This window comes from Pristis pectinata, chromosome 30, assembly GCF_009764475.1.
Source record: "Pristis pectinata isolate sPriPec2 chromosome 30, sPriPec2.1.pri, whole genome shotgun sequence".
Classification (NCBI taxonomy): domain Eukaryota; kingdom Metazoa; phylum Chordata; class Chondrichthyes; order Rhinopristiformes; family Pristidae; genus Pristis; species Pristis pectinata.
In genome coordinates this window covers 7,930,983-7,946,318 of record NC_067434.1, presented here as the reverse complement: position 1 = coordinate 7,946,318, position 15,336 = coordinate 7,930,983, and the positions used below count along the sequence as shown (strand labels likewise).

At 42.2% G+C, this 15,336-nt stretch overlaps 1 protein-coding gene across 1 annotated transcript in view; it reads right to left on the bottom strand.

Moving 5' to 3' along the window:
* sec31b (SEC31 homolog B, COPII coat complex component) overlaps window positions 1-15,336 on the bottom strand; it is an 80,636-nt gene that overhangs the window by 53,721 nt on the left and 11,579 nt on the right. The window contains exons 6-10 of the mRNA XM_052041587.1: window positions 8,029-8,169; window positions 6,855-6,997; window positions 3,591-3,690; window positions 3,223-3,384; window positions 1,323-1,475 (exon numbers count right to left, since the gene is read on the bottom strand). Of these exons, the coding sequence (XP_051897547.1) occupies window positions 1,323-1,475; window positions 3,223-3,384; window positions 3,591-3,690; window positions 6,855-6,997; window positions 8,029-8,169 (699 nt within the window). The remainder of the gene's footprint in view (window positions 1-1,322; window positions 1,476-3,222; window positions 3,385-3,590; window positions 3,691-6,854; window positions 6,998-8,028; window positions 8,170-15,336) is intronic.

The window sequence follows — 15,336 nt, the reverse complement described above, 5'->3', positions numbered from 1 at the left end:
CCTGCAAAGACTGCGCGAGAGGCTCGGCAACTTGGCCCCGATTCCCACCTCGCGGCACGGTCAAGCCCCATCCTGTAAGCCCAAAGAACTATGAGACTGTAAGTTTGTTTTCGTTCGCAGGGGCACACCTCGGGCACCGTTGCAACGACCATACGAGGGGCCGTTCCAGGTCATCAGGAATAATGGACCCACCTTTATTTTGGACACTGGGGGCAAGGAACAGGTCTTCACGACGGACTGCCTCAAACCGGACCATTTAGATCTACAATAACCGGTCGAGGTTCCAGCGCTGCGACACAGAGGCTGACCTCCTAAGCAGCGGCTAACACAGCCCACGGACCTTGGAGACCGTATCGCTGGTTCTGGGGGGGGGGGGGGGGGGGGGTTGTGTAGCGTCTCACCGTCCAAGCAAGTGAACCGGCTTGGCAGTCGGGTCGCGCGTCGTCGGAGTGGCGAGGCCCAAGACGGCGGTGGGCCTTCGTCTTCCCCGAGCGACAGGGAGAACCCACGCACGGGAAAGATTTGATGACGTAGCATATACGTCATTGCCGTTTGGAGTGGGCGGGAACAGGCTCTCTTAAAAGGCCCGCGCAAGGCGGGAAAATAGACCAGTTCTTGTTCTGAAACCCTTCGACTAGCATCTTGTTTTTTCACATCGCGGTAGCAGCCGCTACACTCTCATGGTTATCACTTTCATAACCTAAAATTGTTGATATGAATGTTCTAAAGGAGTTCTAAAGTGAGTAAACAAGATGCTGGCAAGCACCAGTAACCAGCTTTTGGTCCTAAATATTTTCATTACAGAAAGTGGCACTGCTTGTCTTTCACACCTTTATAGGTCACATCTCTGGATCCAATTTACATTTTTAGATTCTTTAGGTGGGTGTTCACATGAGTGTAACGCAAAAATACTCAATTTTACTACAGAACAAAACTCTGTGGAATTACCACTTGTCAGCACTGCTCCTGACTTTGAAAGGTAAATAATTGTACTGTGCTGGGGTGGATTTTTTCTAAAACAGGAAAAAATGTTCACAATGAAGAAGGTATCTACCTTTTGACAAGTGGTTCCGATTTGTCCCAGATCGAAGCATAACACACTAGCATTTACTTATGTGCTGCAAATAAAACCTGGCTTTGTGCTTGCTGTGACAATGACTGCAGCCTTCAATGTGGGCTCACTGTCTTGTGTCTTGAAAACTTTGCAAGTTTAGAATAAGGTTTCAGAATTAACTAGCAAAATGTGTAAACACCGTAAACAAAATCTCAATATAGTGAGTTATTAAGAAAGGAAAACAAATGCTAAAACTGGTCTGACTCACAGCAAATGATGCTCCAACAGGTCTCCGGATCCACTTAGGAGGCTTTTTTAAGGGAAGGACCACAGTGGGCTGAACTGCCCTCTGAGGAATATCTAGAGGAGGAAGTGTCTGCCCAGTGCCAAATGGGTCCAAATTGTTGAACGAGGAAGAAATCTAAAATCAAAAGACACAATTTTAGAGCACTTTGTGGTGGATTAAAACATTCAAAGCTAAATGTTGCAGACAAAAGTAAAAGCTTCAAATGGCCCTCCATACTTGGATTTCCAGAAGGCATTTGATAAAAGTGCCTTATCAAAGGTCAATGTGGAAAATAAAACTAACAGTGTAGGTGGTAACATTGTGGCATGGCTAGAAGACTGGCTGACTTACAGGAAACAGGGTAGGAAATTTTTTTTTTTCTGGTTGTCAATTTGGAACAAGTGGTGTACCACAGGGATCACATCTGGGGCTTCAACTTTTCACAAGGCACTGAGGGTATGGTTGTTTAATTTGCTGATGACACAAAGACAGATTAGAGTAAGTTGTGAAATGGTCATAAGAACACTTCAAAGGGTACAAGATAGATTGAGGGAGCAAAGATCTAGCAAATGTTGTATAATGAGAATATGAAATTACCTAACTAGTGAAAGATTGAGATGCAAATCATCTGGGTGTCCAACTGCATGATTTACAAAAGGCTTGCAAGGAGGTACAGTAAACATTCAGGAGAGAATAATATTGTTTATTGGTAGGTGAATTGAATATCTAAGTTGCAAAGTTTTGCTTCAATTATTTAGCGTACTGGTGAGACCATACTTGAAATACTGTTTATAGTCTTGGTCTCCTCATTCAATGAAAAATGTAATTGCATTGGAAGCAGTCCAAAGGCGGCTGACTGGACTGATTCCTGGAATGGGTTGGATGCATTATGAAGAAAGATTGGAGTTCAGAAGAGTGGGAGGAGCCTTAATTAAAACAAAGAAGATCCTGAGGGGTTTTGACAGGGTGTATGTGGAGAAGATGTTTCCTCTTGTGGGATAATCAGGAACTAGGTGTCAATGTTTAAAAATGCAAAAATGAAATGTGACACAAATTTTTCTCACAGAGGATCACAAATCTTTGGAATACACTTCGTTAAAGGATTGTGGAAGGCAGAGTAAAAAGATTCTTGATAAGCCAGGAGGTGAAAGGTTACTGGGGATCAGCAGGAGTATGGAGTTGAGGCTAAAGATATCAGCCAAGAGCTTACTGAACAGTGGAGCAAGCTCAAAGGCCTGAGTAGCCTTCTCCTGTTCGTCATTTGTATGTATTTTAAAAGGTCACTGAATTATAAGCCCAATGTTCAAGGGTATAAACAGTCAGGGCTCCTTATGGCAATCGATATCATACTTAAGTATTTGTCATCAATCAAAAGTGTGGATGTCAAATATCTTGGATAGATATTATAAGGGACATTAAGAATTTTGCAGAGTTGGGTAACTGCATCAATAAACATTATAAGCCATAAGGCTTGCTAGTAGATCAGAATGGACAGCGTCGAAGACATGTTCCCCACTTCATAGCTGGAGATAGCTCCAATTTAACGAGAGACATGCTAGAAGCTGAAAATGGGGAGGGCAGGGGCAGGATGAGGAACAATGTGGGACATAGGGCAGGGTGTGGAGAGAAAACAATTTAGCACATTTATAGGAAATGCATTAGCAAACAATAATTGAGAAAATTGCAGACCCCGTTCCCTCAAGAAATAACACATTATTATAATAAAAAGGAAAATTAAAGTTTTAGTTTTTTGATGACAGTTAATGGAAGTGCAATTCTTAAGGACTCAGCATACCGCATTTGGTTTCTTAAGTTTACCAACTACCTCTCATAATGATGTACACTACCTTAAAGGAGCCTGACTGCAGAGAAATTCACATACCCTATCAACATGGTTTTGTTTCTGCGCTTCGAGACTCCCTCCCATTACAGAGTAAACACTGATGTGCCCATCAAAGGAAGCAGCTGACAGGACTGCAGGATTGCGAGGACACCACTGGACATCAAAGCACCACTGGCTGCTTGTTGGCAGCTCATAGACCACCTGAAATCAATCAACAGCAACAGCAAATCATGACACAAGGTTTAGCAAAACCATTCATTAGACTATTGATACTTGAAGCAGAAAGTACAATTTGTTCCCATTAACAGATCAACCACCCTGGTTTACACTACCATTAGTTCTTTACATCATCTGGAAAAATCAGCACTTTTGCATTGCTGAACTAACTATAAATGACAGCCACTCACCTCTCCATTGTTAGGGTTCCAGCACAAGATCCTATTGTCTTTTGCGCTACTAAGGAGCAACTCCGCATCAGCTTGACACCACGATATGGATAGAATACCTCTACGATAAAATGACAGCTGTCAGAAAATCATCCAAAAGCTGCACTTTTAAAAATAAAAGTGAAAAAAACAAGAGTCACAGGATTCAGTTTAATTTTCTGAGATTCCTCATAGAATTGGGTCTTGTTTCAAGCATTACAGTTGCAGTGATGGGGATGTGGTTACAGAAGGACAGCTTGAACAAGAGCCTAGAGCACCACTTCTGAACACAGGCATGAGCGAAGACAAGAAGAAAATATACAGGAAAATTTAAAACAATTCCATCAAAAAAGAGGTGAGTCTCTGTGCCTGAGCTTGTGAGTTTCACCGTGCAAGAGTCTAAAAGAGGCATATTTGCAAATTGTTACCTACTGATTGGCTTATTAACAGCAGCAAATAAAAGTAAGGCAGGTATATGTGGAGTGGCCAGTGTTAGAGTGGGGGTGCTGAGGCTTTGGTTCAAGAGCCTTCAGTGAGATGCGAAGGTAAGTCTCTGGCAAATTTCTTTCTTTCTTTGATTTGGTGTTCCTTGTAGTGCAAAGTAGTGAGAATGGCTCCAGGGTCAGTGGTATGTTCAGCTTGTGAGATGTGGGAGTTCTGGGAGACATCAGTCTCCCTGATAACTACACCTGCACGAGGTGCATCCAGCTGCAGCTTGGACTCTGTCTTTACCTCTCGCTGTCTTGGTGAAGCAGCCAGCATAATCAAAGGCCCCACCCACCCAGGACATTCTCTCTTCTCTCCTCTTCCATCGGAGAGGAGATACATGAGCCTGAAGGCACATACCACCAGACTTAAGGACAGCTTTTACCCCACTGTGATAAGACTATTGAACAATTCCCTTATATAATGAGATGGACTCTGACCTCACGATCTACCTTGTTGTGACCTTGCACCTTATTGCACTGCACTTTCTCTGTAGCTGTGACACTTTACTCTTTACTGTTATTGTTTTTACCTGTACTACATCAATGCACTCTGTACTGACTCAATGTAACTGCACTGTGTAATGAATTGACCTGTATGATCAGTTTGTAAGACAAGCTTTTCACTGTACCTTGGTACAAGTGACAATAATAAACCAATACCAATTAAAGACCGTGTTAGGGAACTGAAGCTGCAGCTGGATGACCTTCGGCTCCTATGGGATACTGAGGAGTACATAGACGAGAGCCACAGGGAGGCAGTCACTCCAAAGCTGCAGGAAGCAGGTAACTGGGTGACTGTCAGGAGAAGGACGGAGAATAGGCAGGTAGTGCAGAGTAGACCTGTGGCTGTTCCCCTCAATAACAGGTATACTGCTTTGGATACTGTGGGTGGGGGAGAAACGACCTACCTGGGGAAAGCTGCAGTGACCAGGTCTCTGGCACTGATCCTGGTTGTGTGGTGCAGAATGGAAGGGGGAGAAGAGGAGAGTGGTAGTGATAGGACATGAAAAGAGACTCCCGGATGGTATGTTGCCTTGCTGGTGTCAGGGACATCCCAGATTGGGTCCACAGCATTCTGAAGGGGGAGGGTGAACAGTCAGAGGTTGTGGTACATATTGGTACCAATGACATAAGTAGGAAAAGAGATGAGGTCCTGAAGAGGGAATATAGGGAGCTAGGTAGGAAACTGAAAAGCAGGACCACAAGGGTAGTAATCTCTGGATTGCTGCCTGTGCCACGTGCCAGTGAGGGTAAGAATAGGATGATTTGGCAGATGAATGTGTGGCTGAGAAATTGGTGCAGGGGGCAAGGTTTTAGATTTGTTGATAATTGGGATCTCTTCTGGGGAAGGTACAATCTGTACAAAAGGGATGGGTTACACTTGAACTGCAGGGGGACCAATATTCTTGCAGGCAGGTTTGCTAGAGCTGTTGGGGAGGGTTTAAACTAGTTTGGCAGGGGGATGGGAACCAGAGTGATAGGTCAGAGCTTGGTTCATTTACTGTACAAGTAGATGCAGAGTGTAGAAAGACTGAGGAAGGATAGGCAGTTGAAAGGGCAAAATTGCAGTCAGTTGGATGGGCTGAAGTGCATCTACTTTAATGTGAGAAGTATCAGGAACAAGGCTGATGAACTTAGAGCGTGGGTAAGTACGTGGAACTATGACGTGGTGGCCATTACAGAGACTTGGCTATCGCAAGGGCAGGAATGGCTGCTGGATATTCCAGGGTTTAGATGTTTCAAAAGGGACAGGGGCAGAGGTGAAAAAGGTGGGGGAGTGGCTTTGCTGATCAGGGATAATTTCACAGCTGTAAAAAGGGAGGATGTCCTGGAGGGATCGTCCACTGACAGGAAGGGAGAGATCACTCTATTGGGAGTATTCTACAGACTCACCCCCCTCCCCCCCCCCCAAGTAGCAGCAGAGATGCTGAGGAGCAGATCGGGAGGCAGATTTTGGAGAGGTGCAAAAATAACAGGGTGGTTGTCATGGGTGATTTCAACTTCCCTAATACTGATTGGCACCTCCTTAGTGTAAAGGGGATTGATGCGACGGAGTTTGTTTGGAGTGTACAGGAAGGATTCCTGACACAGTATGTGGACAGGCTGACTAGAGGAGAGGCTAATACTGGACCTGGTACTAGGCAATGAGTGATCAGGTTTCAGATCTCTCGATGGGAGAGCATTTTGGAGATTGTGACCATAACTCCTTGACCTTTCCCATATCATCTACTCCTATCCCTCTCCAAGGCTATGGTAAAGTATTTAACTGAGGGAGGGGGAATTATGATGCCGTGGAAATGAAGGTAGGCTCCAGAGATAACTATATAGATAGCACAAGGAGGGAGAACTCTTCAAGCAGGATAAGAAGTCTGATACAAGGCTAAGGAGTCAGTGAGTGGGATTCAAAAGTTGAAAAGTGAAAAGAAATGCAGAATAAGGAAATAAAGAGAAAAAAGACAGCTACAAAACATATAGAAAGGAAAACTAAATTACTAGTAAACAACTGCAAATGGATGTGGCTGGAGAGGAAAAATTAAGGTACACACCAGTGAAAATATGGGATAGCACATTTTTCTAATTTTCATGCACACTCTTGATTTCTCTGCAATTGTACTGACAATTTGTCACTGCCACATTTCTAAATAGTGCATAGCACATTTCCTAACACAATCCCATCTCCTTATCTACCACACCCTGTTGTTGCCCAAGGGTGGCAGGTTTAGAATTGCAGCACTGTCCCCAAGTGACATTTCAGTACCTGGTGTGATTCTCTAGCACTTTGAGAGGAGAAGTGGCAAACCGCAAGTCCCATATTTGCAGAACGGGCATGCGATCATCTTCAGATGCAAGAACAAGTTGAGTGGCAACTTCAGGATTCCAAGCCATTCCCGAACATCGCATCTACAAACAACAGGTGAAACCATGCTGGTTAGATGACTTATTTGGCCAAATTTCAGTGCTCATTTGAAGGATCCGAGTGTTGAGAGATCCAATTTCAGTAATTTCATGTTAGCTAGTAGAACACACATATTGATAAAAGCTCTTCAATGCCTCAGTCAGCTCACAGAAAAGCTACATAACTCCAACACCAACAACAGTCATTTTCCTAGCATTGGTTTTTTAAACTAGTCTTAAACTAAAAGCAATTTTGGCTATAACTTGTACCAGCAAGGAGCTGGACTAAGACTAATGAGATCTATTTCCATGTTAGTGATGTAAGACAAACATCATCCTACTAAAGTAGGGCTCATTAGATCCAGTGAGTGAATCATGCACTAACATTTTGTTTTGGAAAAAGATGCAATGTTCACAATAAATCATCTTTTAAATGCAAGGCTGGATCATGCCTGATCTGACCCACTGTCCACACTCACCCACACAGGCCTTGGTTCCATGTCTACCCCAACTGGAGTGGGCCATCCATGGCAACAAGGGCTCTGGACAATATATTCTGAGGCCAAATCCCCAGCATCACCCTGATGACCTTTGACAACTTGTGCTGTCAGTTCACTCTTTTTCAATGACTGATAATCAGAAACACTTAAAATCAGTTGGTACAACATTAGTTAATTAAGATATATATTTTCATACTGAAATGAAGAAAAACAAAAACCCATGACAAGTTTACCTTTTTAACAAAGCTCAGTGATGCCATTCAAATTAATGTGGACCTATAAGATGTGGGAACTATACTGGCATAAAGCCGAGGAGCTACATATGGTTTATCTGGCCCCTCAGCTCAGTATGTTACAGAAGATCCCTGGTTTTGTTGGCTAATGAATATATTGCTAGCAGGCAGCTTCCTACGGAGTCATTGATTGCCAATTAATTTCTCCACCATTAGACGCTAAATACAATCTCATTTTCACTCACTAGACACAAAGGCACTTAGCAATGAAAGGTACTTTTGGGATTAGAACCAGTGCACTCACCCTATTGCTGTGATCACTGACTTTGATGATAGGTTCATTCTTTCTCAGATCCCACACCACAGCTCTGCCACTTGGATGAGCAGAAGCCAGGATATGCTGCACTTGCCGATTCCAGGCCACACAACTGATATCTTCAGCCGGCTGCACGAATTCAAAAGATCCCATTAAAAAGAAACAAAAGCTTCAATGCAAATTGTCCATAAAGTCAATATACAACACACAATCTCACCAACTGTTCCACAGACCTCAAACTGCAGCCCATTTGGTGAAACAGCTTGGAAGAAAAGTTCAGCAAGCATCATCACATCCAAGGGAGCAAGTGTGGGAAATTACAAAAGAAACAACTTCCATTTCAATTTCACAGTTAACAATCTAAATTCCCCACACCATTTCACAAATTGTAGACAGACCCTAAGGAAATAATTACAGGGATGGCTAAAACCTTGGGGAAGAACATGGAGAAAAGGGGAGTAAACTCCAGCAAGTAAAGGGGGAACAATGCACAGAATGTCAGTTGAAGACTAGAGACGGAAAGGGATTACAAACATGGAAAAGGCAAGTAATGCTGTAAAGGTATCTGGATTAATTACACTTAGGGAACTACAATTCAGCAGTGATGGAGTTCATGAACAGAGGATTTAGAACATTTCAAGGATAATTGAATTCAGTATTTAAAGACAAAAAAGGCCAGAAATACCTAACTGGTGGGGCAGCATCTTTGGAAAGAAGCAATGTTATTGCTGTTCTGACAAAAAGTTGATCAGAACATGCTGAGTATTTTCAGCCCGAAATGCTGAGTATTTCCAGCATTTTCTGTTTTTATCTATAAACAAGCTCAGGACAGTACAGTAACTTCAACAGTCAAATGGATGTTTGCACCTTCAGGTTTAATTTGGAGTTCTTTGGTTAGAGGTAGGGAGAAGTCAAGTGCAACAAAGGCTTAAATGCAGGGGGAAAAATTGAAGGAACTGACCGACGTGGCACAGACTCTCAATGAAGATTTAACATAGACATCCAGTTTTGACTCACTTCACACTGAAAAACAAGAGTGACAGCAAGTTTATCAGTCTCAACCATGCGTGAGAAAGATTACAGAGAAACATAACTGGGGTTGAAGGGCAGGCAAAGAATGAAATGGAAAGAGAAGAATTTATCTTCACACACATCTTCAATGGTCCAATAAGGAGCATCATAGGTTGGACTGATGTGCCAGACAAAAAGTGCAAGGGACCAAAAACAAAATCTCAAAGGTGCTGAAGTGCATTTCTACCATTGAGTAATTACAACAGCTAGTATCTCAGTTTTACAATCCTGAATTGTGTTCTCTAGTACAGTAGATACTAGGTTCACTCTACTACAAACACAGGAACTACTGATGGTTATGTAATTGATGGAAAAAACCTGCCCTCACTAGTTATGCACAGCTTCCCAGTTTACTAGGGTATATCCATCAAAAAAGAAACATGATAGGAAACTTTGCTTCCTCTCACATTGTGCAACGACGATTTTGGAGTTGTGATGAGCCAAATGGTTAAGTTACTGGATTATGAAATGGCTTAGCTAGCCACCCAATTCAAGGGGAAATTTGGGATAGACTAAAAAAAATGCCTCTTGCCATCAAGGTTCACATCTTGTGAACAAGTAAGCTCAAAGGTTGGCTCGTTATTCACATCAAGATTCAATCTGACAACTGTCACCTCGGATTCACAACTCAAAATAATGGCAGGACATTCAATAGCAACTTTCAAAAGGAAAAGAGGGGAAGGAATAACAGAAAAAATAATTGGATCATTATTTTAAACAGTCATGAGAGGTTCAATGTGCCTAATAACCCCTTTGTGCTATATCATTTTATGATTTACTGAAAAAGTAATAGTCCATCTCCATCTTCTCTAATCTCCTTCTCCAGCAAGTTAATTTTTGGTGTGGGTTGCTGTACATTTTTTTGTTTAAAAAAAATCTCCATTTATGCTCGTTAAGATGTAGCTTGTCAAAGTTGGGGATCAGAATGCTTTTATACTTTCTGCCCTTACGTAACCCGGGGAGTACCTGTATCCACCTTTCCTGGCAGGAATGCATTTCAATTCATTCAGACTGATGGGATAGAGAGTTTTTTGTTGTTGGCTCAAACTACCTTGTACCTCTACAATGACAGTTTGAAGCATACAGACCATCAAGAAATAGGAGAAGCTAGCCTGGCCAGATGCCAGACAGCTCAAATCTGAACTCAGGAGATAACATTTCTATTCTCATTAACAGTGAACACAAGGGGACAATCCAGAACAAAGTGCGGTCAAGTTTGTGTCATAATAATTAAAAAATTATCTAAGTTCTCATGAAAACACCTACTCAATGAGTATAAAATGGACAGCCATCGAATACATTACTCAAGAACAAGTCAAGCCATTGAGCTGCTAAAGCTTTTCAAATATGGAGGCATAGAGAAGAGCCTATCCTGTCCTCAGCATATATTGACACAATTTCCATCAATTTACTGGGCAGCAATTAGAAACAAATTCCGATCCCAAGGAACAGATGCAAATTTCAACAACCCAACCAAAAAGAGCTAGCTCAAAAAGTCTACAATAACAATTTAGGATTTTCTGGTCTGTATGCTTCAAACTGTCATTGTTGTGGTACAAGGTAGTTTGAGCCAACAACAGAAAACTCTCTGTGCCATCAGTCTGAATGAATTGAAATGCATTCCTGCCAGGAAAGATGTATACAGGTAGTCCCCGGGTTACGTAAGGGTTCCGTTCCTGAGAAATGTCCGCAAGTTAGAAATGTCCATTTTCTATAGTAACCCATATCATATCCCTCTACGTATTATATTATGATTACTACAGAATTACTATAATTCCTTCATTCCTTTGAATAATTACCCAAACAGTACTCATAATTAAACTAATAGAATATACACTGTATCCAGTCATTAGTGAATACCATAAAACATTTTATTATTACTACTATCTTGAAAAATCCTTTAAAAATGTTTGGAAGAAATTGTGTAAAGTTGGATTTTCATGAGTCAGGTCACAAACCCCTGTATATTATCCCACAATACCAATATGATTTTTGTTTCATGTACATGCCTATAGATTTTATATTAGACGTTCTACATATTGACTTCACCAATCAACATGATTTTTTTGTTGAAGTTATTCTACCATTCAGATTGTGAACATTACTTTTATCTGCACCGGATTCTACGTTCTTGCACATCTGCTTGCTCATATGGGTCCATTCTATCAATAACCATCTATGATCTGTTCTTTCAACACATTTACCATGTCTTTTCTGTCTTTGGATAACTAAGTTCCTTGTACTTGTAACACCATCTGTGGCTAGCTCTGCCAAATTTAATGCCACTCTTCTGATCATTTGTTAATATCATAGAACATGACAGCACAGTACAGGCCCTTCGGCCTAAGATGTTATGCTGACCTTCTAACCTACTCTAAAGATCAATCTAACCATTCCCTCCCACATACCCCTCCATTCTTCTATAATCCATGTGCCTATCTAAGAGTTTCTTAAATGTCCCTTATGTATCTTCCTCTACCAGCACCCTGGCAGTGCGTTCCATGCGCTCACCACTCTCTGTGTATATAAAAAAAAAACTTGCCTCTGATATCCCCCTTGTACTTTCCTCCAATCATCTTAAAATTATGCCCCTTCGTGTTAGCCATTTCTGCCCTGGTAAAAAGTCTCTGACTCTCCACTCCATCTATGCCTCTTATCACCTCTATCAGGTCACCTCTCATCCTTCTTTGCTCCAAAGAGAAAAGGCCTAGCTCACTCAACCTATCCTCATAAGACATGCCCTCCAATCCAGGTAGCATCCTGGTAAATCTTCTCTGCACCCCTTCTAAAGCTTCCACATCTTTCCTATAGTGAGGCAACCAGAACAGAACACAATATTCTAAGTGTGGTCTAACCAGGGTTTTATAGAGCTACATTACCTCATTGCTCTTGAACTCAGTCCCCCGACTAATGAAGGCCAACACGCCATACGCCTTTTTAACAACCCTATCAACTTGAACGGCAACTTTGAGGGATCTATGGACTTGGACCCCAAGATCCCTCTGTTTCTCCACACTGCTAAGAATCCTGCCATTAAACTTGTATTCTGCCTTTGAATTTGACCTTCCAAAGTGAATCATTTCACACTTTTCCAGGTTGAACTCCACCTGCCACTTCTCAGCCCAGCTTTGCACCCTATCAATGTCCCATTGTAACCTTTGACAACCTTCTACACTATCCACAACACCACCAACCTTCGTGTCATCTGCAAACTGACTAACCCACCCTTCCACATCCTCATCCAAGTCATTTATAAAAATCACAAGAAGTCCCAGAACAGATCCCTGTGGAACACCACTGGTCACTGACCTCCAGGCATAATACACTCCATCTACAACCACCCTCTGCCTTCTATGGGTGAGCCAATTCCGAATCCACATAGCCAAGTTTTCCTGGATCCCACGCCTTCCGACCTTCTAAATGAGTCTATCATGGAGAACTTTATCAAACGCCTTACTAAAGTTCAAAAATACCACATCCACTACTCTACCTTCATCAATGTTTTGTCAATATCCTCAAAGAACTCATTCAGGCTCGTGAGGCATGATCTGCCCCTCAAAGCCATGCTGACTATCCCTAATCAGACTATGCTTCTCCAAATGCTCATAAATCCTGTCCCTAACTAAGAACCTTTTCCAATAATTTGCCCACCACTGAAGTAAGACTCATTGGTCTATAATTCCCAGGGTTATCCCTACTCCCTTTCTTGAGCAAAGCAATAACATTTGCCGCCCTCCAATCATCTGGTACTACTCCTGTGACCAGTAAGGACGCAAAGATCATTGCCAAGGGCTCAGAAATCTCTTCCCTTGCTTCCCATAGTATCCTGGAATATATCCCTTCCCACCCTGGGGACTTAGCTATCCAAATGTTTTTCAAAAGTTCTAGCACATTCTCCTTTTTAACATCAACATGTTCTAGCTAATCAGCCTGCTTTATACTGTTGTCACAAATGTTGATGTCTCACAGGTGAATACTGAAGCAAAGTATTCATTAAGGACCTCCCCTACCTCCTCCGACTCCAGGCACGTTTCCTCCTCTATCCCTAATCGTCCTACCTTCACACTAGTCATCCTCCTGCTCTTCACATACGAGTAGAGCGCCTAGGGGTTTTCCTTAATCCTACTCGTCAAGGCCTTCTCATGCCCCCTTCTAGCTCTCCTAAGTCCATTCTTAAGCTCCTTCCTGGCTAACTTGTAACTCTCTAGAGCCCTGTCTGATCCTTGCTTCCTAAGCCTTAAGCAAGAATCTTTCTTCTTCTTCACTAGATATTCTGCATCTCGTCAACCATGGTTCCTTCACTCTAGCATCCTTTTCCTGCCTCGATGGGACAAACCTATCCAGAACCCCATGTAAGTGATTTCTAAACAACCTCCACATTTCCATTGTGCATTTCCCTGAGTATATCTGCTCCCAATTTACACTCCCAAGATCCTGGCTAATAGCATCATAATTCCTCCTCCCCCAATTAAATACTTTCCCATACTGTCTGCTCCTATCCCTCTCCAAGGCGAGGGTAAAGGTCAGGGAGTTGTGGTCACTGTCTTCGAAATGCTCACCCACCGAGAGATTTGACACCTGACCAGGTTCATTGCTTAGTGCCAGATCCAGAATGGCCTTTGCTCTAGTCAGCCTGTCTACATATTGTGTCAGGAATCCTTCCTGGACACACCTAACAAATTCTGCCCCATCCAAACCTTTTGCACTAAGGAGGTGCCAATCAATATTAGGGAAGTTGAAATCACCCATGACAACAACCCTATTATTTTTGCACCTCTCCAAAATCTGCCTCCTGATCTGCTCCTCAGTGTTTGTTGCTACTAGGGGTTCTATAGAATACTCCCAATAGAGTGAATGCTTCCTTCCTGTTTCTGATCTCCACCCACATTGACTCAGTAGACAATCCATCCAGGACATCTTCCCCTTCTCCAGCTGTGATACTATCCCTGATTAGGAATGCCACTCCCCCCCCTCTTTTACATCCCTCCCTGTCCCTTTTGAAACATCTAAACCCCAGAACATCCAGCAGCCATTCCTGACCTTGTGACAGCCAAGTCTCTGTAATGGCCACAACACTGTAGTTCCATGTACTGACCCGTGCTCTAAGTTCATCACCTTTGTTCCTGATACTTCTTGCATTAAAATAGACACACTTCAACCCATTCAACCGACTGAAATTTTGTCCTATCAACTGCTATCCTTCTTCACAGTCTCTCTAAATGCTGCATCAACCTGTACACCAACTGCCCCATCCTCTGACCTATCACTCGGATTCCCATCCCTCTGCCAATCTAGTTTAAACCCTCCACAACAACTCCAGCAAACCTGCCTGCAAGGATATTGGTCCCCTTCAGTTCAGGTGTAACCCCATCCCTTTTGTATAGGTCATACCATCCCCAGAAGAGATCCTAATGATCCACAAGTCTGAAATCCTGTCCTCTGCACTGACTTCTCAGCCACACATTCATCTGCCAAAAGAACCTATTCTTAACCTCACTGATGCATGGCACATCCAGAGATTACTACCCTTGAGTTCTTGTTTTTAAATTTCCTACCTAGTTCCCCATATTCCCTTTTCAGGACCTCATCCTTTTTCCTACCTATGTCATTGGTACCAATGTGGTACTTCTGGCTGCTTTTGTGTCATAAATCAATTTAATGCCATAAATTCCTATTAATAATTTCAGAATATATTTTATCCCATACATACAACAGCAACAGCTGTGAATTTAATTTCTAACTTTTGGTACATACGAGGAACAACTTTGCTCCATTATATACAAAATATATAACATTAATACTGTATTCAATTGGATTTACATAAAAAGTTCACATATTTCTTGAATCCATTTATATCTAATTGTGAACAGAACCCAGAGATGAAAGATGGATGGAATTAGAGAAACCCAAGTGAAAGATCAGCAGAGGTAGGCAAACAGAACTATTAATCACACCAGATACCAGAGAACATGCAGACTAGAAAGGGAGCCAATGTAAACTGAAGGATAGAAAGATATGAACAAAAACTTGAGCAAGTAGATAGGTAGGCATAAACAATGTTAAGGGGAGAGAGGCAATGGATAGTCTGATTACGGTGGAGAAACACACATTGAATATAGTGTAGACAAAGTGTAATGTGAAGCAGTTAATGTGAAGGATTTGTAGGGTATTTAACATAAATGTTCCTTCTATGGCTATAAACAAACAAATGCTTACAAGTCTAAA